This window comes from Lonchura striata, chromosome 5 (genome assembly GCF_046129695.1).
Source record: "Lonchura striata isolate bLonStr1 chromosome 5, bLonStr1.mat, whole genome shotgun sequence".
Lineage (NCBI taxonomy): Eukaryota > Metazoa > Chordata > Aves > Passeriformes > Estrildidae > Lonchura > Lonchura striata.
The window spans coordinates 15,205,428-15,223,125 of NC_134607.1; the positions used below are offsets into that span (position 1 = coordinate 15,205,428).

The 17,698-nt window shown below is 38.2% G+C and overlaps 1 protein-coding gene across 4 annotated transcripts in view; it reads left to right on the forward strand.

Annotated features, from left to right (window-relative positions):
- Window positions 1-17,184, forward strand: part of LOC110482605 (solute carrier organic anion transporter family member 1A2) — a 44,111-nt gene extending 26,927 nt beyond the window's left edge. For all 4 annotated transcript variants that reach the window (XM_021551963.2, XM_077783337.1, XM_021551964.2 and 1 more), the window contains 14 exons: window positions 1,958-2,056; window positions 3,111-3,252; window positions 4,591-4,723; window positions 5,642-5,748; window positions 7,604-7,750; window positions 8,075-8,173; window positions 8,612-8,845; window positions 10,568-10,732; window positions 11,618-11,813; window positions 12,658-12,823; window positions 13,401-13,585; window positions 14,118-14,182; window positions 15,297-15,414; window positions 16,281-17,184. In XM_021551963.2, the coding sequence (XP_021407638.1) occupies window positions 1,958-2,056; window positions 3,111-3,252; window positions 4,591-4,723; window positions 5,642-5,748; window positions 7,604-7,750; window positions 8,075-8,173; window positions 8,612-8,845; window positions 10,568-10,732; window positions 11,618-11,813; window positions 12,658-12,823; window positions 13,401-13,585; window positions 14,118-14,182; window positions 15,297-15,414; window positions 16,281-16,440 (2,016 nt within the window). In that variant the 3' untranslated portion in view covers window positions 16,441-17,184. The remainder of the gene's footprint in view (window positions 1-1,957; window positions 2,057-3,110; window positions 3,253-4,590; window positions 4,724-5,641; window positions 5,749-7,603; window positions 7,751-8,074; window positions 8,174-8,611; window positions 8,846-10,567; window positions 10,733-11,617; window positions 11,814-12,657; window positions 12,824-13,400; window positions 13,586-14,117; window positions 14,183-15,296; window positions 15,415-16,280) is intronic.
- The last annotated feature ends 514 nt before the right edge of the window (window positions 17,185-17,698 follow it).

Below are 17,698 nucleotides of genomic sequence, written 5' to 3' on the forward strand. Positions count from 1 at the left end.
TTACTATATTTTAATAGAGCTATATTTTGGACTGTTAATTAAGCTAAAGAGGTTTACAGATGAGTCTGAAGAGCCCAAGAATGCAAACAAGGTACACAAGAGGAGTGTATAATGGAGAGCAGGTAGATGGAAGAAGGGAACGTGAGCACTCTTGGTTCATCTTGAGGCACAGAAATGGTAATTTAAATTCTAACCTGGACTTAAAGTGTGGTGTGAATGCACCTGAGCTGAGTGAGTTATGCACCTGTGTCTTTCTGATAATTTAGGCTGTTAGTCTGTCTTGGCGTCAGGAATGTTTGATGAAGTATGACCACAAAATATTATAAAACTAGGGAAAGCAATTTCAGAAACAGAGCTGGAAATAATGATTCTGTCTACTTTGTTATTCAATTAATAATCTTAATAATCTTCCCAGTAAAAAAAAATTATTGAAATGCCTTTTTTTTTTTTTTTCTGGATCATAATTTGTGCTCTGAGGAAAGGTGTGAATAATTAAAGGCAAACAATGCTGTTTTGACTGCTGTAATTGCATGAGGAGCAGTGTGATGTGTCTGATTCCCCAGGCCAAATGGAAACAGGTTGCTGTGTGGCATCTTGTAGCACCAGGAGAGAAAACCTGCAATTAGCCAGAAGAAGTTCCCTGTGTGTAACAGTGAAATGCAGAGACTGGTACAGAAAGGGAAATAATCCCTTTGCCAGCTCCTAGAAGAGGACAGATAAAGGGCACTGCTGTTATGTTTTGGTATTGCTGATAGGCTTCAGAGAAAAGCAGTATTTAGTTAAGGCATAAATGATACCCTGGGATATAAATTTTATTTCAAATTTTAAAAAAAAGGCTGTACTAGCACAGTTCAGTCCTGTGATTGAACACAGTTTGTAGAAGTATCTGTGAGCAAAGCAGAAATAAAATTTCTGTATCTCTCATAGCTAATTGTCTAAGTGCTGACCACCTACAGTTAATTGCTAAGTATTTCCAGGAATGCTGGAACAATGAATTATGCTTCTAAAAACTGCAAGTGAAAAGGTAGCTACAGAAAGAGTTAATGCCTGTGGATTTGCTAGGAATCAAGTTAACTAGGAAACACAACTGAGAGGATTAACATTGTTGTAGAAATTAATGTTTGGAGAGATTGGCCAGGAGGGTGCTGAGGTGAAGAATTTGAAATGCAGCTGAGTGCTATTGGTGGGCTGGTCAAGCTGGACCCATGTGGTGGAAAGCACAGAGCAGAGCAGGTGCTGCAGGATCACTTGGAAAGTGTACCCCAGACAAAAAAAAACGAGGAAATTAGCCTGCATCCATCCTGCCTCTCAGGTAGGGCTCTGGCTTGCCCTGGTTTTCTTCAGCTTGCTCCATCAGGCCTCAGGGAGCTGTATTACATAACTTTATTTAATGGAGTCTTTTATTTAATGGAGCCCTTAGAATGAATAGAACAAAAACCTTTTTGATTAACTGTTCAAACCCTCAGATGTGTCAGGGGTTTTACAGGTCAGTATATCCAAGTCCCTGGAATATACTGCTCTTTCTTTGAGAATATTTTTGGAATACATGTAAAATGCTAAGAAAGTAGGCACTGTGAGACACTCTAATCATCAAGTTGAGATAGAGATAAGAAAAAGTAGGTAGATGAATAAAGAGGAATATTTTTTAATATCTTGGGAGGGGAAGGAGAACAGAGTCTGTTTTGTGTCCGTTTAGAGCTTGAATTTGCCTGGTGGTTTTGGTTTTATTTTGTTTTCCTCTAATTTTAATGCCAAGAGATTAATCTCTCTTCTCTAACCAAGTTACTTCATTTAGAACAAAATCCATCAACTTCTAGGATTTGTTGTAATCCAGTTTGCAAATGTTTAAGGAAAATGCTAAAATGTCTTAGAAGGAATATATTTTTGCAAACATGGGACAAAAACTATTGTTCTTTTCTCTCATCATTTTTCAACACTGTAATTGGATGGCTGACAGACTCAGAAAGAGACAGCAATGTCAATTAAAAAAGGCAACATCAGGGAGCCTGAGAAGCCACGTGCAGAGGACAAATTCTGCTGCATTTCCAAGCTGAAGGTACAGCAATATTTTAGTGATTTTGTAGGAACACATAACTGTGATTACTTGCATTTACAGTATTTTGGTAGAATTTACTGCCTAGATTAAATGAATGCATAAGCTGTTCTTTTTTACCCTTAATGACCTTAGACAAGTTTGCAAATAACTGTACTGGTTTTTGCTGTCCCTGAACTTTCCACTCTGTGATGGAGGTATTGATTCATTGATGCTTTGAAGCTCCACTGCTGACTTTGTATAATCCCTCCCAGTCTAACATATTTACCCTTCCCTCTTAAAGCTATGAAACAAGCTTTACTGACTGGGATGTGGCAGTAAAAATTGGCTGTTGATATCAAATAGTAATTCAAGTTGTCAAGAAATTCTAGATAATCATGTAAAATAACTTTTTAAAAATAGTAATTAAAAACCCAGATAAATTTCTTTTGCTTTCTAGTTTTTGCAGCAGATGTATTTAAGAATTATATTGATTTCATTTCCTAAATGTGGTTTAGAAAGAAGCCTGAAGTTAAAAGGATTTGAATATACTACTGCACTCGTTAATTTTAACTTTTTAACTGTCAGTTGCTACTAATTGTCTTGTAAAGATAATATGTTATTTACTCCTTTTGGTTAAATTACTTGTTCTGGCTTCATGACCTCTGCTGAGGTGGGAGAGCAGATCCTGGATTGAGTAATTTGGCCAAAGGAAAGGATCTTAATTCTGCAAGCAATTTGTCATTTGGGTGAACAGAGGGTGGGGAAGGTCCTGCAGATGGCAACCTTGCAGCAGGCACTGCTGCCTTGGCTGGGTAAATGGGACTTGGGGTTTCTGAAGACAGTCTTGGTCAATTAGAGAAAATTAAGAACAAAATGAGTTTATTTTTTTATTGTTTATTTGTTTAGTGAAGCCATAACTCTAGAAAATAATAGATGATGGGATTTACACACACCAGTGGAACAGAACTGCTCACTTTTTTAACTGGAAGCACAACTTCACTGGAGGAAATAACCAAGGGATATTCATAAATATGTAATTTTGACTTGTTTATGAATCCTTCTGTTCCCTTCGTAGGTATTTCTGCTGGCACTGTCACTTGCATTCCTTGGGAAAACCATGTCTGGTGCCTACATGAACAGCATGTACACACAGATAGAGAAACAATTTAATATCCCAGCTTCTCTAGTGGGCATCATCAATGGAAGCTTTGAAATTGGTAATCTTTCATTTTAATATTTTGGATTCTTTGAAAACGTAATGTGTGGTCTGAGCGTGTATTAGTGACTCTCATCTGCTCTCAGTATCTCTGTGTGACAATGGTGGCAAACTCTCATTCTTTTGAGCTGATATGTAACCATTTCATGTCTTATAAATTAATAGGACCACTTAAATGGGCAATTTGGGCAAATGGTTCAGCTAATTTCTGCACTATCATAAGATATGACAGAGCAGCTAACAAAATAAAGCTTGTTTATGAGATGTGTATTGAATCTTTCTGAAGAAAACAAAAAAACCAACTATGTAAACTTTGTTTGAATTGAAGGTCATATTTAGCATTTTGCATTTAATTAAACTTGGTTGGAGTGGATTGTGAATCCTTACCTAAACTCAATAATATTTTAAGGCTTTGCACCTGTACAACTGTCCTTTCAAAGGGAGTTTCCAGCTCTACTTTTAGTGCCCCTTACCTTGCCTGTCAGTAAGTTTTATTGTCCAGTGATAAATTTAAATGTACATCTTCAAGTGTCATTCAAGCCAGTGATTCAACACAGCCAGTTTAGAAATTATACATAAAAAAGGCATTATTTTCTTTCAGAGCATGACGCTCGTCACTCAGAGACATGATTTTGTTCTTCTGACAAAAAGATCATAAAATTAGTAGGTGTAAAAAGATTAAATTGCTATTTTTATAGGGCCTGATTCATAACATGAAGTTTGATTCTTTTCTTAGTTGCATAGCAATAAATGGAGAAAATCAACTGCTTCTTAGTGGAAGTGGAGGAGAGGAAAATGAAAATTTGTAGCACTTTTTTTTAAAAATTGTACCAAGTACAAAAACTTGGGGTTTTTTTATAAAACTTTTATATTCTTAAACAATTACTGCAATTAATATTTTTTTTGTATGATTGTCCTCTTGTGTTTATTATTTTCACTACAAAAACCCTGTTTTATTTCCCTACACATTACCAAATAGACTATCCTAGGGGAATATTCCTAATAATATTCCTACATGATTCTGCAGTCCTTGGGCCTGATCTCTATGTGGAGTAGTGGGAAATTTCTCCTCTACAAAGGTGCACTCAAAAATCTCTCTCACTGTGATCTCTTTTCCATCCTGCCTTTTATTCTCATGTTCTCTTCATGTGATGTAACTCTTTCAAAAACAGATCATACATAGCAGGGAATTACTGCACCATGTAGGCAGTTCCCTATTTAGTGGCACTTTTTACAAGACAAAAAAAGAAATAGAAGCTGAGCTCACAAGACATGCTCAAATTTGTAACGATTATGGGATGCCTTGGTTTGTAGATGGTGACAGAGGTTCTCTTTGCAGGTAACTTGCTGCTGATAGCATTTGTGAGTTACTTTGGAGCAAAGCTTCACAGACCCAGGATAATTGCTTTGGGCTGCACTGTCCTGTCTTTTGGATGCCTTTTGATATCACTTCCTCATTTTCTGTTTGGGAGGTGAGTGTTTTGCTTAACTCACAGCAGCTTCTGTGATCCTTCCTCGCACATTAATCCATACATCCTTCTGCTGAAGGTGTTGCCTATGGGGGGAGGCATTGCAGAGCATGGACTCTGCAGTATGATCACTGCAGTTGCTTTGGGTTTGCTCCTGAGATGGCTTCAAAAGTCAGTCACCATCTCCTGAAGAGAGTCACCCCTCTGCTGGGCACCTGCCTTTGCCTTCATCCTTTTGCTCCCCCTTGCATGAGCTCTCCCAAGTAACAGGGTTGTGATACTGTCACTTTTAACTCTCATCTGCTTGGATAGGCAATAGAAATTGTGATTTTAAAAGATCTCCTGGTCTGGAACCTGGTCACCATGTCAGCAAGAATTAAATTATCTAAATTGGGTATTATCAATCATCACAAACTGTCACAACAAAATGACAGTGTTATGTAAATCTTTTTTAACCTTAACAATGCAGAGTGAAAACTGGGACTCTGTCTTCTTCACACTTCTAGGAATTTATTCAGAGAAAGAGACCTCCCAGAGGACAAGAAATAGATGTTTCTCAGGCTATTTTCACTGCCAAATTAATTTCTTATGTCCAAAGTGCAGAGATGTCTGTTCTGACTAAAAGAATACCTAAAATCAAATTTAGTACTGACCATTTTGTACTGACCATAATGATCCTTCAACTGCTTTTAAATTATTTTTTGCTTGGCTTAAAAGAAATAACAATGTACGCTTGTGCAGGCTTTAATCAGCAAGGTGTTTTTTGGTCCTTCAGTCTTGTGTGCAGTGTGGAATGGCTCTGACAGCCTTGGCAGTGCCCTCTGTTAGCTTTTGACATGGATTCCCTTCTTCCTACAGCTGCACACTTTTATAGGTAGCTCCATTACTCCAGCACAGACAAATGTTCTTTGTTTCCAACAGGTATCATATTGAAAGCAGCATTTCACAACGGGAAAATGTTTCAGTGATGCCTCTGTGCCTTGTTAATCCAAACTTGTCCTCTTTGCCTACAGAGGAACCATCAACAGGTTGACTTTTCCTATGTCTGTTAATGTTTTTTTTTTTCTGTGTCTATAGTGTCTAAATAAATAGATTTTTATTTTTATCAGCAAACAGTTCAGGGTTCTGCTTTTGGCCAGTACTTTATGAACACCTACAAACTACAGCTCAGGAAGTTTCCTGGACTTTGTGTTTATTTGGTCTGTGACTCCAGAGCTAAAATATTTCTTTCATGTAGTTTTCACATTATCCTGGCATTTCAATTAACATCTCTTGCAGTCCACTTTGGGACAGTATAACACCAGGTTGTTCTCACAATTATTCCTCTTTTTAATTTGAAATTCTCCTATACCATGAGGAGATGGAAAGCATATTTCAGCAATGGGTAAAAGGCATAAGGATGTTTTTCGTTGTACCATGTGGGAAATAAAAGAATGAGAAATAGAGCTAGAACTAAAACACAGATCTCACTTCCTTTTAGAGAAAATAGTTTGAACTAGGCTAAAACTTATCTGTGGGACTGAAACATGTATGTGCACTAGCAATGTGCATGTAAAGGAACTACTGGGAAGTCAAAGGGCTCCAAGGAAACCATTGCACGAGCACACACAAAATTCTTGTGCTGAGGGTGGGATTAATGTCCTGGGCCTTTAGTTACCTCAAAGGGAAGCGTTCAGTCTGAACCATCCCCTTAGGCTCCCTTGATAGCTGGGCAGAGGAGACCACAGAGCTCCTGCAGAGCTTGCTGTAAGGGGCAAGAGACCTGACAATGGGGGACAGCATCATGAAGCCACCCCAGGACAGACATTCATGCTCTGTACCTTAGGATGGATCAGATTACCTCCTGGGTGGGCCTCTGACTGCTGGAAGCTTTGCTGGATGGTAAAAGTGAGGTGACCTGAACCCCAGAGCTCATTGTTAAACTTAGTGATGGAGTTCCATCAAGGTGTGCTAAAGCTGAATCCCACTGCTGTAATCAATAGCTGAGTTTGGTGGCATTGAACCACAGCCTTGTGCTGGGGTTTTCTGGGTCTCCATTTAGTGATGGATGCAGCTTCCAAGCTTTCCAAGGCTACACAGTTGTTAATTTTTGCATCTTCACAAAAAGAAGTGAAATCTGCACATCTAACAGCACCTGGCATTAACCTTTCATTTGAAGGTTTCAGACACTTTCTGAAGTTTTTCCCATTTTATAAATGTAAACTAAAGGTATAGAAAGGTAAATAATTTTTATCTAAATTATGTACAACCACTCAATATGCACATAGATCCTCATGCCTGTGAATATACTTGGGTAAGATGACTGTTTCTTTATTAAATCATTTTCATCTAAATTATTTACAACCATTCAATATGCACACAGATCCCATAGATCCTCATGCCTATGAAAATAAGATGACTGTTTCTTTATTGGTTTATGGACAAGGAAGACTATGATATTCATATATATGAGTCCATTTCCTGTGTGAAAACTGGACTGAATGTGACCACATCTGCATGTTGGTTGCTTCACCTGCATTTACTGACAGCAACCTGACATTGAAACAGGAGATCTGGGTTTCATCTGCAGTCTGTCACCCAGAAAGGCAGCAGCTGCTGCTAACAAAGCTGGTTTTTATTGGTTAATGAATTTGCACTGAGAAATTTCAGCATGACAAAGTGGGAGAGAGTAGTGGAATCTGAAGCAGACCATGGGATGAAGAAGTCCCAGTTCAAGCAGAGAAAGGAAGTAAAACTGTATTGTGACCAGTTACTAATTTTTTTTTTTTCTTGTAGGACAGGCCTACCCACCAAAGCTTAAGCTATGGGTCAATCCTTTGTCTCTAGATTTTCATTAATAGTTGTGACTAAAACATTCATTCTGATTTTTTGTTTTATCCACAGAGTGTGAAAAAGAGCCTGGGTCCCTGCTGTGGATATTTGTGATGGTTGGAAACATAGTGCGAGGAATGGGTGAAACTCCCATCATGCCTTTAGGCATTTCCTATTTGGAGGATTTTTCCAAAGCAGAGAATTCACCTTTCTACCTGGGTAAATCCACCCTGTTGTGATAATTTCCCTTCTCCAAACACACACACACACACAAACAAACAAACAAAAAAAGGCAAAAGTAAGGATTATTATGATGCCCTTCAGTCCAATAAAGGAAGTCAGCAAACAGTAATTACTGCCTTATCAAAATAATAATTTTGTAGAACTTGTAATTTAACCAGAGAGAAACTTGTTGGAATTAGGCCATTTTTGGGGGCAAATGCTTTCCCAGTAGAGCTGTTCTAACAATATGTAGTAACACTTCCAAGAGGATCATTATGACTGGGTTCTAATTTAGAATGTTTTCTCTTTTTCCTACTCTAGCATGTCTACATACAGCAACTGTAATTGGCCCCTTCCTTGGTTTATTGTTGGCTTCATTCTGTGCAGAGCTGTTTGTTGACATTGGATCAGTTGTTGCAGGTAAGGGGTGAACATATCAAACCTTATTTTTAAGTCTGTAGATGGTGTATGTTTCAGAGCTAAAAGATGTTTCCTTGCTAATATTGAGTTAATCCCACTTGAGTTTGTTGGTGTTTCCTTTAAAATGGAAGATTTGTGTATGATATTCGATTCATATATACACAAATCAATCTGCTTACACAAATCAAATTATTTGATGAAAAATTTTATCATCTGCCTTAACAGAGGAAAGGACTAGAATTAATTAAATACAAGCCACTGAAATTTGCAAGAAAATCAGCAGCATTAGAAAAGAAGGCTGGAGAATATTCTCCTTCATGAGCCTCATTTTAAGAATCATGAAAATGCTTTTATGTCAGAGATGACTGGGAAAGCACAAAATGACAACAAAGATGTTTCTGAAGTGATCCAAGAGGTCTGGTTTGTGTTTTATCCTAGATGAGATAACCATAACAGCTACTGATGCCCGCTGGGTTGGAGCATGGTGGCTGGGCATTTTGATTTGTGCACTGCTGAATCTCCTTGTGGCACTACCATTTTGGTTTTTGCCCAAGTCACTTGTGAAGGAAGGTGAATCCAATGAACCTGAAGAGACAAGTGAAAAAAGTGCAACACCATTGCAAGAAAATGATAAAAATGAAACCAAACAGACCATGTATGAAATTGCTAAAGGCAAGTTGTATTGCATTTTATTTTCTTCTAACTTTAGTCCTAAGGTGTGAACTCTGTGTATTGTGTAATTAAAGATGAGTCCAAGATGTGCAGTGCCTGCTGTGCTTTGATGTCTCTGTAGTTCAAGAGACTTGTGCAGGAATTTAGAATGGCTCCTTGCAGAGGAAGAAAGCTGATTTCATAGATCTAGGATCTGGATCCTTCCTTTTCCCCTCCTGCAATTCAGGTGAATGTAGAACTTTTCTTCACATGAGAGGGCTGAAGTTCTGGTTAGGAATATTACAACTCAGCCAGCTGTGGGTGAGGTGCAGCTACTGGTTGCTTGTACCCCACATTAACTGTGCAGAAAAGCAAAAACCCAGCATAAATCTTGTGCATTTCTTGAGTCCAGCTAGCTCTAAAAGGGAATTGACAGGTGCTTAAGTGTCTCATAAACATTAAATTATGCTCAACTAAGATGTATTTGAGTCACATTTATTCATGTTATCACTGGCAGCTTTCACATCCATTGTTTTCAATTGTATGGATTTGTAGAAGGGTATTTTTTTCCTTCCTTTTTTGAAGGAAAAATCCTTCCTACATTTCCTCATTGGAAATGTAAGTGAATAAACTATGTCAAAGGCTATGATCTTCAGAGTAGCTTGTCCTGCTCAGGGCCCTCTGACATTTTCAGCAAGCAAGTGCCAAGTGGCAGCTCCACTCTGTGCTGTTTCCTGCTGGGTTCTGCAATAAGTCTTGGCTGATATTGCAGCTGCATTTTGATAAACAGAGCTGTCACCTAGCCTTAAATGAATCCATTAATAAAAAACTGTTCTCCCAGATCAGATGTGGGTCCTTAGTGCTCTAGAGTCCCTTCAGAGCTTGTGTTTTCATGGCCATTCCCTCCCTGTGCTGGTGGGGATGTTCACTGTTCCTGAATATCCTGCATAGAGAATCTTTTCATTCCACAGGATAGTTGTGGTTGCAAGGGACTTCTGGAGGTCACCTGGTCCAACCCCTGTTCAACCACTTGCAGCCTATTGACCAGGACATATTCAGACAACTTTTTAACCATCAGGGATTTCAAGTTGAAACTTGATGTTTTTCTAGTTAAAAATAACCTAAAATAAAATTAATTTAATAACAATATCATTTCCTTAAGAAGCTTTGATTAAAAATGTCACTGCATCTGTAAATAATGCAGTCTATTTATAGTGTTTCTAATACTTGACTGATTTTTGAAAGATTTGCATACAGATCTTCTTCTAATAAGGTACTTGCTTAGCTCTGGAATGTATACACCCCTCCTAATTGGTGCCCACTTTCATTGTTTCATAGATGCTTATGTTTATCTGCAGAGTTTCTTGACAATAGCTCAGCACATTGATTAACAGAGAACACTAGGCAAAGGGACATTGTGGGGCTTTTCTTATGGTTCAAATCCTGACTTAGTGGGCATTACTCAGAGAAAAGACCTGTGTAAATCAGTTTCTCAGGTGCTAACATGGCTGAAAACTGGCTGATACAGATTTTGAGAGGATGGTGGGAATAACTGTGCTCACAGCTCTTTTCAGGCCTCCTCTGCCCCAGCAGCAAACCCCAAAATCAGCGCTCAGGTCTCAGATTTAGCCTGATCCAGTTCAGGACCATTTCTGTTCCTCTCTTTCCCCCACGGACATGCTGAGCAATTGGTCATTCTTTTCGTAAAGCATCACACTAACTCATGGCATTATTTCATTGCAGATTTCATCCCCTTCCTCAAGGCTCTGTTCCACAACCCTGTGTATATGTTATTTATATGCATAACTGTGTTGCAGTTCAGTGCCTTTGATGGCATGATATCCTTCATGCCCAAATATTTGGAACAGCAGTTTGGAAAATCTGCATCAGATGCCATCTTTTTAATTGGTATGTTTGCATTTTGCTTAATTCTATCAATTAGTGATGTCTCTATTCAAATTAGCTCTATTTTTTACATATATATATATACATATGATCATGTCTATTTACATATGCATCCTAAGGTTAAATGCTTTCACAGGTGAGGGAATGTCACATTAAAAAGCATTTCTAAATGTCAATGCATTTTCTGCTAAAGATCTAATTTTTTGTGCACAATTTTATTATCTAATTCCCATCTTTTGAATTGGCTCAGAAAATTCAGCTGATATGAAACTCAGCTATTTCATGCTTGTGTAAAACCACTTCCAACGTGTCTTTCAGTCAGAATTTTCTTCTTTTAAGCATCAATCATCAAAGAAGTGTGAGAGCACATTCAATAATCTCATCTCAAAACTGAAAGCCTGTTCCTCCTTTCTGTCATGCTTAGAATGCATTAAGATGTACCTTAATTAAGATGTGCACTTAATTAAGATGTGCACAGATCTTTCTGTTGAGTTTCTCAGTCAGCTGGAGAGGCTGGATTGAAACCATATAATTTTTTGTCTTTTTTTTTTTTTTTTTTTTTTTTTTTTTTTTTTTTTAGTTGTACCAAGAGTGCAACTCTAGATTGCCATTTTCCAATTAATCATTTTAGTCCTACCCTGTAGCTCACTCCCCAAGCAGTTCTCACCTGCTGTTGACTTTGGCAGAGGTTTTGGGTGTGAAAGGAAATTAGCAGAGACCCATTTCTGATTGGACTTAAATTATTCAGTCCCAGGCCCTCTTTGAGTTGTTGCCAAACACAACCTTCCCTTACAGATGCTCTAGTGGCTCCTTCTCTAGCTGCCCTGTAGTAGAGTAGCTTTGATGGTCTCCTCTGTTTTAACATGGAAGTTTCACTTGTTTAAATAGGTGTTTACAACTTGCCAGTTCTATGCGTTGGGTATTTTTCTGGCGGCTTATTCATGAAGAAATTCAAGATTAATCTCTATCAGGCTGCGAACATAGCATTTTGGGTATCTTTACTGGAATACCTTCTCTACTTTGCTGCCTATTGGACTGTCTGTGATACCTCACCAGTTGCTGGTCTAACAGTTTCCTATCAAGGGTATGTTCTTTGGGACTCAGCAGGACTTCAGTCTTAAGACACCAGGATGATTTTTCTTGTCAAGAATCAGCCAAGAGTTCCATTTCAGTTCCCTATTCTAAATTTTCAAGGCTTTTTGCCTGCATTAAACAGTAGGTCTGTTATGCCTGTTTCAAACAACAAAAGTTTATTAAAAAAGATATCCATGTCAAGACTCATGCAATTGCATGTCCATATTAATTCTTTTACTAATACAATTGGTGAAGCAATGTAACTGCAGGTGAAAATAAAAATTGTTGGTCAAATCAGGTATATGTGAGTGCAATTTCAGAATAAGAGAGGAAAAAATCCCCTTCTTGATCTTACACTGGTTTACTCTAATTTGATTACTCTCAAATTATCAGAGGATATTTTATCTGCAGTTTCTTGATTTGAAGCCTGCCATTGATCATTGGGAATCCTAGAATTGTTTGGGTTGGAAGGGTTCTTAAAGAGCCTCTATTTCCAACCTCCCTGCCATGGGCAGGGACATCTTCCACTAGAGCAGGTTGTGCTGTAAAATGTGTGTCTGTAAAATGTACATGGAGATGTAGATGCAACACTTATGGACAATCAAGAGCATGCATGCCATAGATGAGAAAAAAAAATTCTCATAATTTTCATAGATGAGAAAAAAGCTATTAATTTATAGCATTAATGTAATATAATACAATTTAGTGTCCTATAGAAAGACTGAAAGGGCAGGAGCATGTAGGATTGGGTCCTGATAGAACACTTGAGCCAGAATAGAATCTTAAGCATTGCAGAGGATTACTGTGGGTATCTCATTACTGAAATATTTATTCATCTTCTAAATGTGTTTCAGAATAGAGCAAGTTTCATATGCAGAAAATACTCTGCTGGCTGGCTGCAACATGGATTGTGACTGCCCACTTAAAATATGGGATCCTGTTTGTGGGAACAATGGAATCACTTACGTGTCACCTTGTCTGGCTGGGTGTAAATCCTCAAGAGGAGCTGGAAGAAGTTTGGTAAAGCATACATTTTATTGTACTGTAACTATGAAACATAGCAGGTGGCAAATATTTATACCAATATAGGGTGGAGAATATCCATGCATGTACATTTAATTGAATATATAAGATGAAAGATTTGAACAAATTAATTGAGTAGCACCAGAAGTTTCAAACTGCATATGAAAATCAGTTTAAATTAAAAAGTAGAATGAAGAAGAATTCTCCTCTATTAAGAACTAAAGGAATATTAAATGCTCACATGGAGTGAGAAATTATTCTGAAGGTGTTGCCAATTGGAAACTTGAGTGCCCAAGAACATTTCAGACAAGATGAAAGTCTATAGCATGGACTTAATAATGTCTTTTACCCTGTAGATTTAAACAAGTAACCAGGTATTATAGAAATTTTATCCCCAAATACAGGGGATAGCTGGACCTGTGCCTGGCAGACTGGGAGAGAGGCCACAGTGCAGTGCTGCTCATGAACAACAGACTCAAGAGCAGGAGACAGCAAGATGGGTGCCAACAGTGTGGGTTTACCACTCAGAGTTTGAGTTTGGACAATCTGTGTTATTAAAATACTCTTTTGATAGGTATTTGAGAACTGCACCTGTGTTGCAGCCTCAGGGTTTTCTTCTCCAAACATCTCTGCAACTCTGGGCCAGTGTGATGGACATGAAAGCTGTGACAAGATGCTCCATTATTTTTTAATATTGACATTAGTCTGCAGCTTCATTTTTTCCTTAGCAGCCATGCCTGGATACATGGTCTTAATAAGGTACAGTAAAATTTCCTTGTCCTATGAAATCTACCAGACTGTTTATCAGGTTTTAATTCTCCAGGGAATTAAAAGGTGTTTAGTTTGCATAAAGGAGAAAAAGCAGAAAAAACTGATGTCATTTCTATGCTGTTAAGGTTTAGTGTCATGTCACCTTTGTAACCTGACGTTGCTTCTGGCTGTCAGCTTTATCCTGAATGAATGCAGGACCCCTGTGTCAGGCACTGGGATATTCAGGGGTGTGTGATACCTGTGTGTTTATCAATCACAGGAACATGATGTTGATTAAGGCACAACTTCCCTGCACTTTGTGTTGGCCTCAGTACCATACCTTGACAGTAGCTTTTCCTTTTGTCATTTGGCAGTCCTAGATAAGGAACTTTTCAGCAAACACCACCTAATAAGCATAATGAGCTCATTATTAAAATGGTTCAGGCCTAATGTGATGAAGAACTTGATTTAAGAAAAAGGGTTAAACATCTCTTATTAATGTCACCTCTACAAATAAATGTACAATGCAATTATCATGCAGGTCTCTAAAGCCTGAAGAGAAGTCATTTGGAGTGGGTATCCATGGGCTGGCCTCAAGAGTATTTGGTAAGAAAATATCTTACACACTTCAGAAGAAGAGTTAGGGTTGACCTAGAGCTAGAGAAGGATCACATCAGGGCTATGGGCATGGCACTGGAGTCATTGCTCCTATGGAATGCCTTTGATCAGAAAGCATTAGGATTTTTTTTTTTTTTTTTTTTTTTTACAGCTCTCAGAGCATGGCAAAGTAGAACTGCTTGCAGTTTTTAAATACTGGGTAATAGGCTGGTATCTTGGTTTAACCCCAGTCAGGGTCTAAGTACTATGCATCCACTTATTCTCCTCCTACATGGAATAGGGAGGAGAGTTAGGTAGAACACACAGGTTAAGAAAATAATAGTTTAGTAATGAAATAAAGTAAAATATAATCATAGTAGGAAAGATAGAGAGATGAATAAAACAAAAGAAAGAAAAGTGATGCAGAATAAAATTGTTTGTGGCCTGTTGACCAATACCCATCCCACTCCCCAGCAGCAGTCTGTCCCTCCCTGCCACTTCTCTCCACTCTGTGTACGAAGGATGACACTGCAGGTTATGGAATTTCCCTTTGGCCAGTTTGGGCCAGCTGTCCTGGCCATGCTCCCCCCTGGTCTCTGTGCAGCTACTCACAAACACAGAAAACTCCTTGATGTCAGCACTCCTTAGCAGCAACCAAAACATTGGTGTGTTATGGACATTATTCTGATATTAAATCCAAGCCACAGCACTGTACTAGCTGCTAGGAAGAAAATTCACTGTATTCCAGCAGAAACCAGGACACAGGACTACACCTGCTGCTTATTGGAAAGCCATTTGACATTCCTTCACTCTTGCTTATTGTTTATGTTTATTGGAGGCAGCATTGCCTCTCATTGATGAGAGAAAAATATGAGTTCTGAATAGGAGACACAGTCCATGCTGCTGCATGTGGGCATTCTTTAACAGGCAGCAGGGAGGAAAATCTTTGGCTGAGGTAGGTGGGTAAGGAAGGAGAGGGAGCACAAGCTACACAAAGAACGAGGTTCGTGCTGCAAGAGGACAGTACAGATGGAGCAGGTGACAAACAGCATAGACTCTGTGGTGTATCTGATAACCAAAAGAAAATTGCTGCTCAAAGAAATGTTGCTAATGTTCTTTTTAGCTGGAATTCCATCTCCCATTTATTTTGGAGCTTTGATAGATACCACTTGCTTGAAGTGGGGTTCTATGACTTGTGGTGGCGAAGGAGCATGTAGGATGTATGATATTGTCATATACAGGTATGTTGTCTGCTTTATTTTAATTTATCCTTCTTACTCTATTATTGCATGCATAGAGGCATAATTTTATGCACTTTGTGTCTCCCTAGCACACAAATTGCTCCTGTGATAGAGATATGACAATTTTATTTGGCATTGACTTTGTTTGCAAAGTGCAACCTTTGACACAGACATTGTAAAAACCTTTGAACAGAAATGTTCTGGTGCCATAATATTCACTAATAACCTTTCATGAGGACAAGCTCTGAAAACACTGAATTATGATAAAAATACTGAAAAGCAGTTAGCTTATGTGGGAAAAAGGTTCAATGGGTGACTGCAATATCTTTGAACAGGAAATGGTTGAAACAGTATTTTATTTTAAAAAAGAAGACTTTTATGGAGAAGATACAGTTACTCAAGTTGGAAATTGGCCCAGAATACTGAGTGTCATGTTTTTGTAGTCCTTCAAGGATTGATGTGCAATTTTAAAAGAAAAATCTATTTGAACTTGTGGCCTTATACTAATTCCTGGTAATACTGTGTTGAGGTTGGTTTGGAAGGGTATCCTTAGGATACTTAGAAATTTTAACCAGGTGGTCTGAGCACTTTCAGAACTCTCTCTTTCCCCTATGGATAAAGTCATAAGAGTACCAGGTGCCTGACTTGACTGGCTAAATAATTTGCCTGAAATCAGGAGATGTAAAAGGGCATTTTGCTGGCTGACATATTCCCTTTTCTCACATTCTCATCTTCTGTGAGACCCAAAAGCATCAGGGCACAGGCTTTAGAGTAGCTGTGTAACCTTCAAAAAACAATGTTTGCTGAATAGTTTTGCCCTTTTTTCACAAATGCATGTATTTAATGGAACTCGTTATTTATTTCAGGTGGCTCTATCTTGGCCTGCCAGCAGTCTTACGTGGAGTTTCCTACATCCCAAGCACACTAGTTCTCCTCACTTTAAAGAAGAAACTGAAATCTGAAAAGCCAGTCTTATTAAATGAACCAATAGAAATGCAGGATAAAAGACAAGAAGCAGTGAAATAGCATTACACAGAAGGACACGTTGGGAAAACCATTGCAGTGTAAATATTGGATATATCCTTGTGAAAAATTTTTTACTTTAAGTAAGGAACACTTGGACAGAGATGAATAGAATTACACATAGTTGTATCCTACTTACATTATAAAAGTATCAGTTTATAAACACAAGGCATGGGAAAGATGTATTTGGTGCAAAAAACAAGGACTAGAAATAAGAAAATTTATGAAATGCCAGGTTTGAGTTGTCTGAGCAAAGGGCTATGAAGCAGGAACATATGTGTTCAGTCCTGCTTCACTGAAAAATAGAGAGAATTTTGCATTTGAGTCTGAGCGATAGCAGATTTCATCTAGGAATTCTCACATCATTTCTGTCAGAGTGTCATTGACTGTAGATAGAATTTGTGGCTTCTTCATGCCCCAGTTTTCCATAAATTTATTTAATGATATTAGTCCTTTCAGGCAGAGATTATTTGTTATTCTACATAGTATAGATGGTCAATATATTGGAAACCTGGTTTATGACATGGTCTGTGTGTTGTGGTAATAACAATAAATTTTAAAAATTCCAGTTTTAAAAAATGCTGTGTTATGGTGATGTTTTAAGATTTGCATAGAACATTGACAAGGAAAGGTCATCAGGAATCATTACTTCAGTTATCTGCTGCTCTGGGTTGTCTTAAATAGCTAGGGAAATAAAACCCTAAATGTCTCAGGTAAAAAAAAATAAAGAAAACCCTGCTGACAGAAGTCACACAAGGTGTCTCTGTGTTTTAATGCATTCATGTTTAGCATCTAATTTGGCACTGCCTCATGCTGGGCCCCAGTGCAGAGGACCCTTAGGTCTGTCTTCAGTGTTCATGCAATAACTTCTTGAGGCTTTTTATTACAGGTCCTGGTTATTTTATTTCATTTATTTGATTATAGTCCTAGTTGTCCTACTACATAAGGCATGCAGGGATTTTGTGGAACTACCACAGACCAATGCTCCAGCACCTGCAAATATTTCCTATTTATTCTATGTGGCACAGACCTGCTCCCATTCAAACCACCTGGGATCTTCTGCAGCCACCAAAAAGTGGGAAGGATATTCTGCCATGGTAGTTCATTAGTCCAGTTACAATCTGATTACTTCCAGGTGTCTTGTTGACATCAGATGTGTATGTGTGCTTGGAATTGCTTCCTGTCCTTGTGGAGTTAGTGAGAAAAGATCCATTTTCTTCTACAGAGCAGGAAATCATCTCCAAAATTTAAAGTTTCTTCA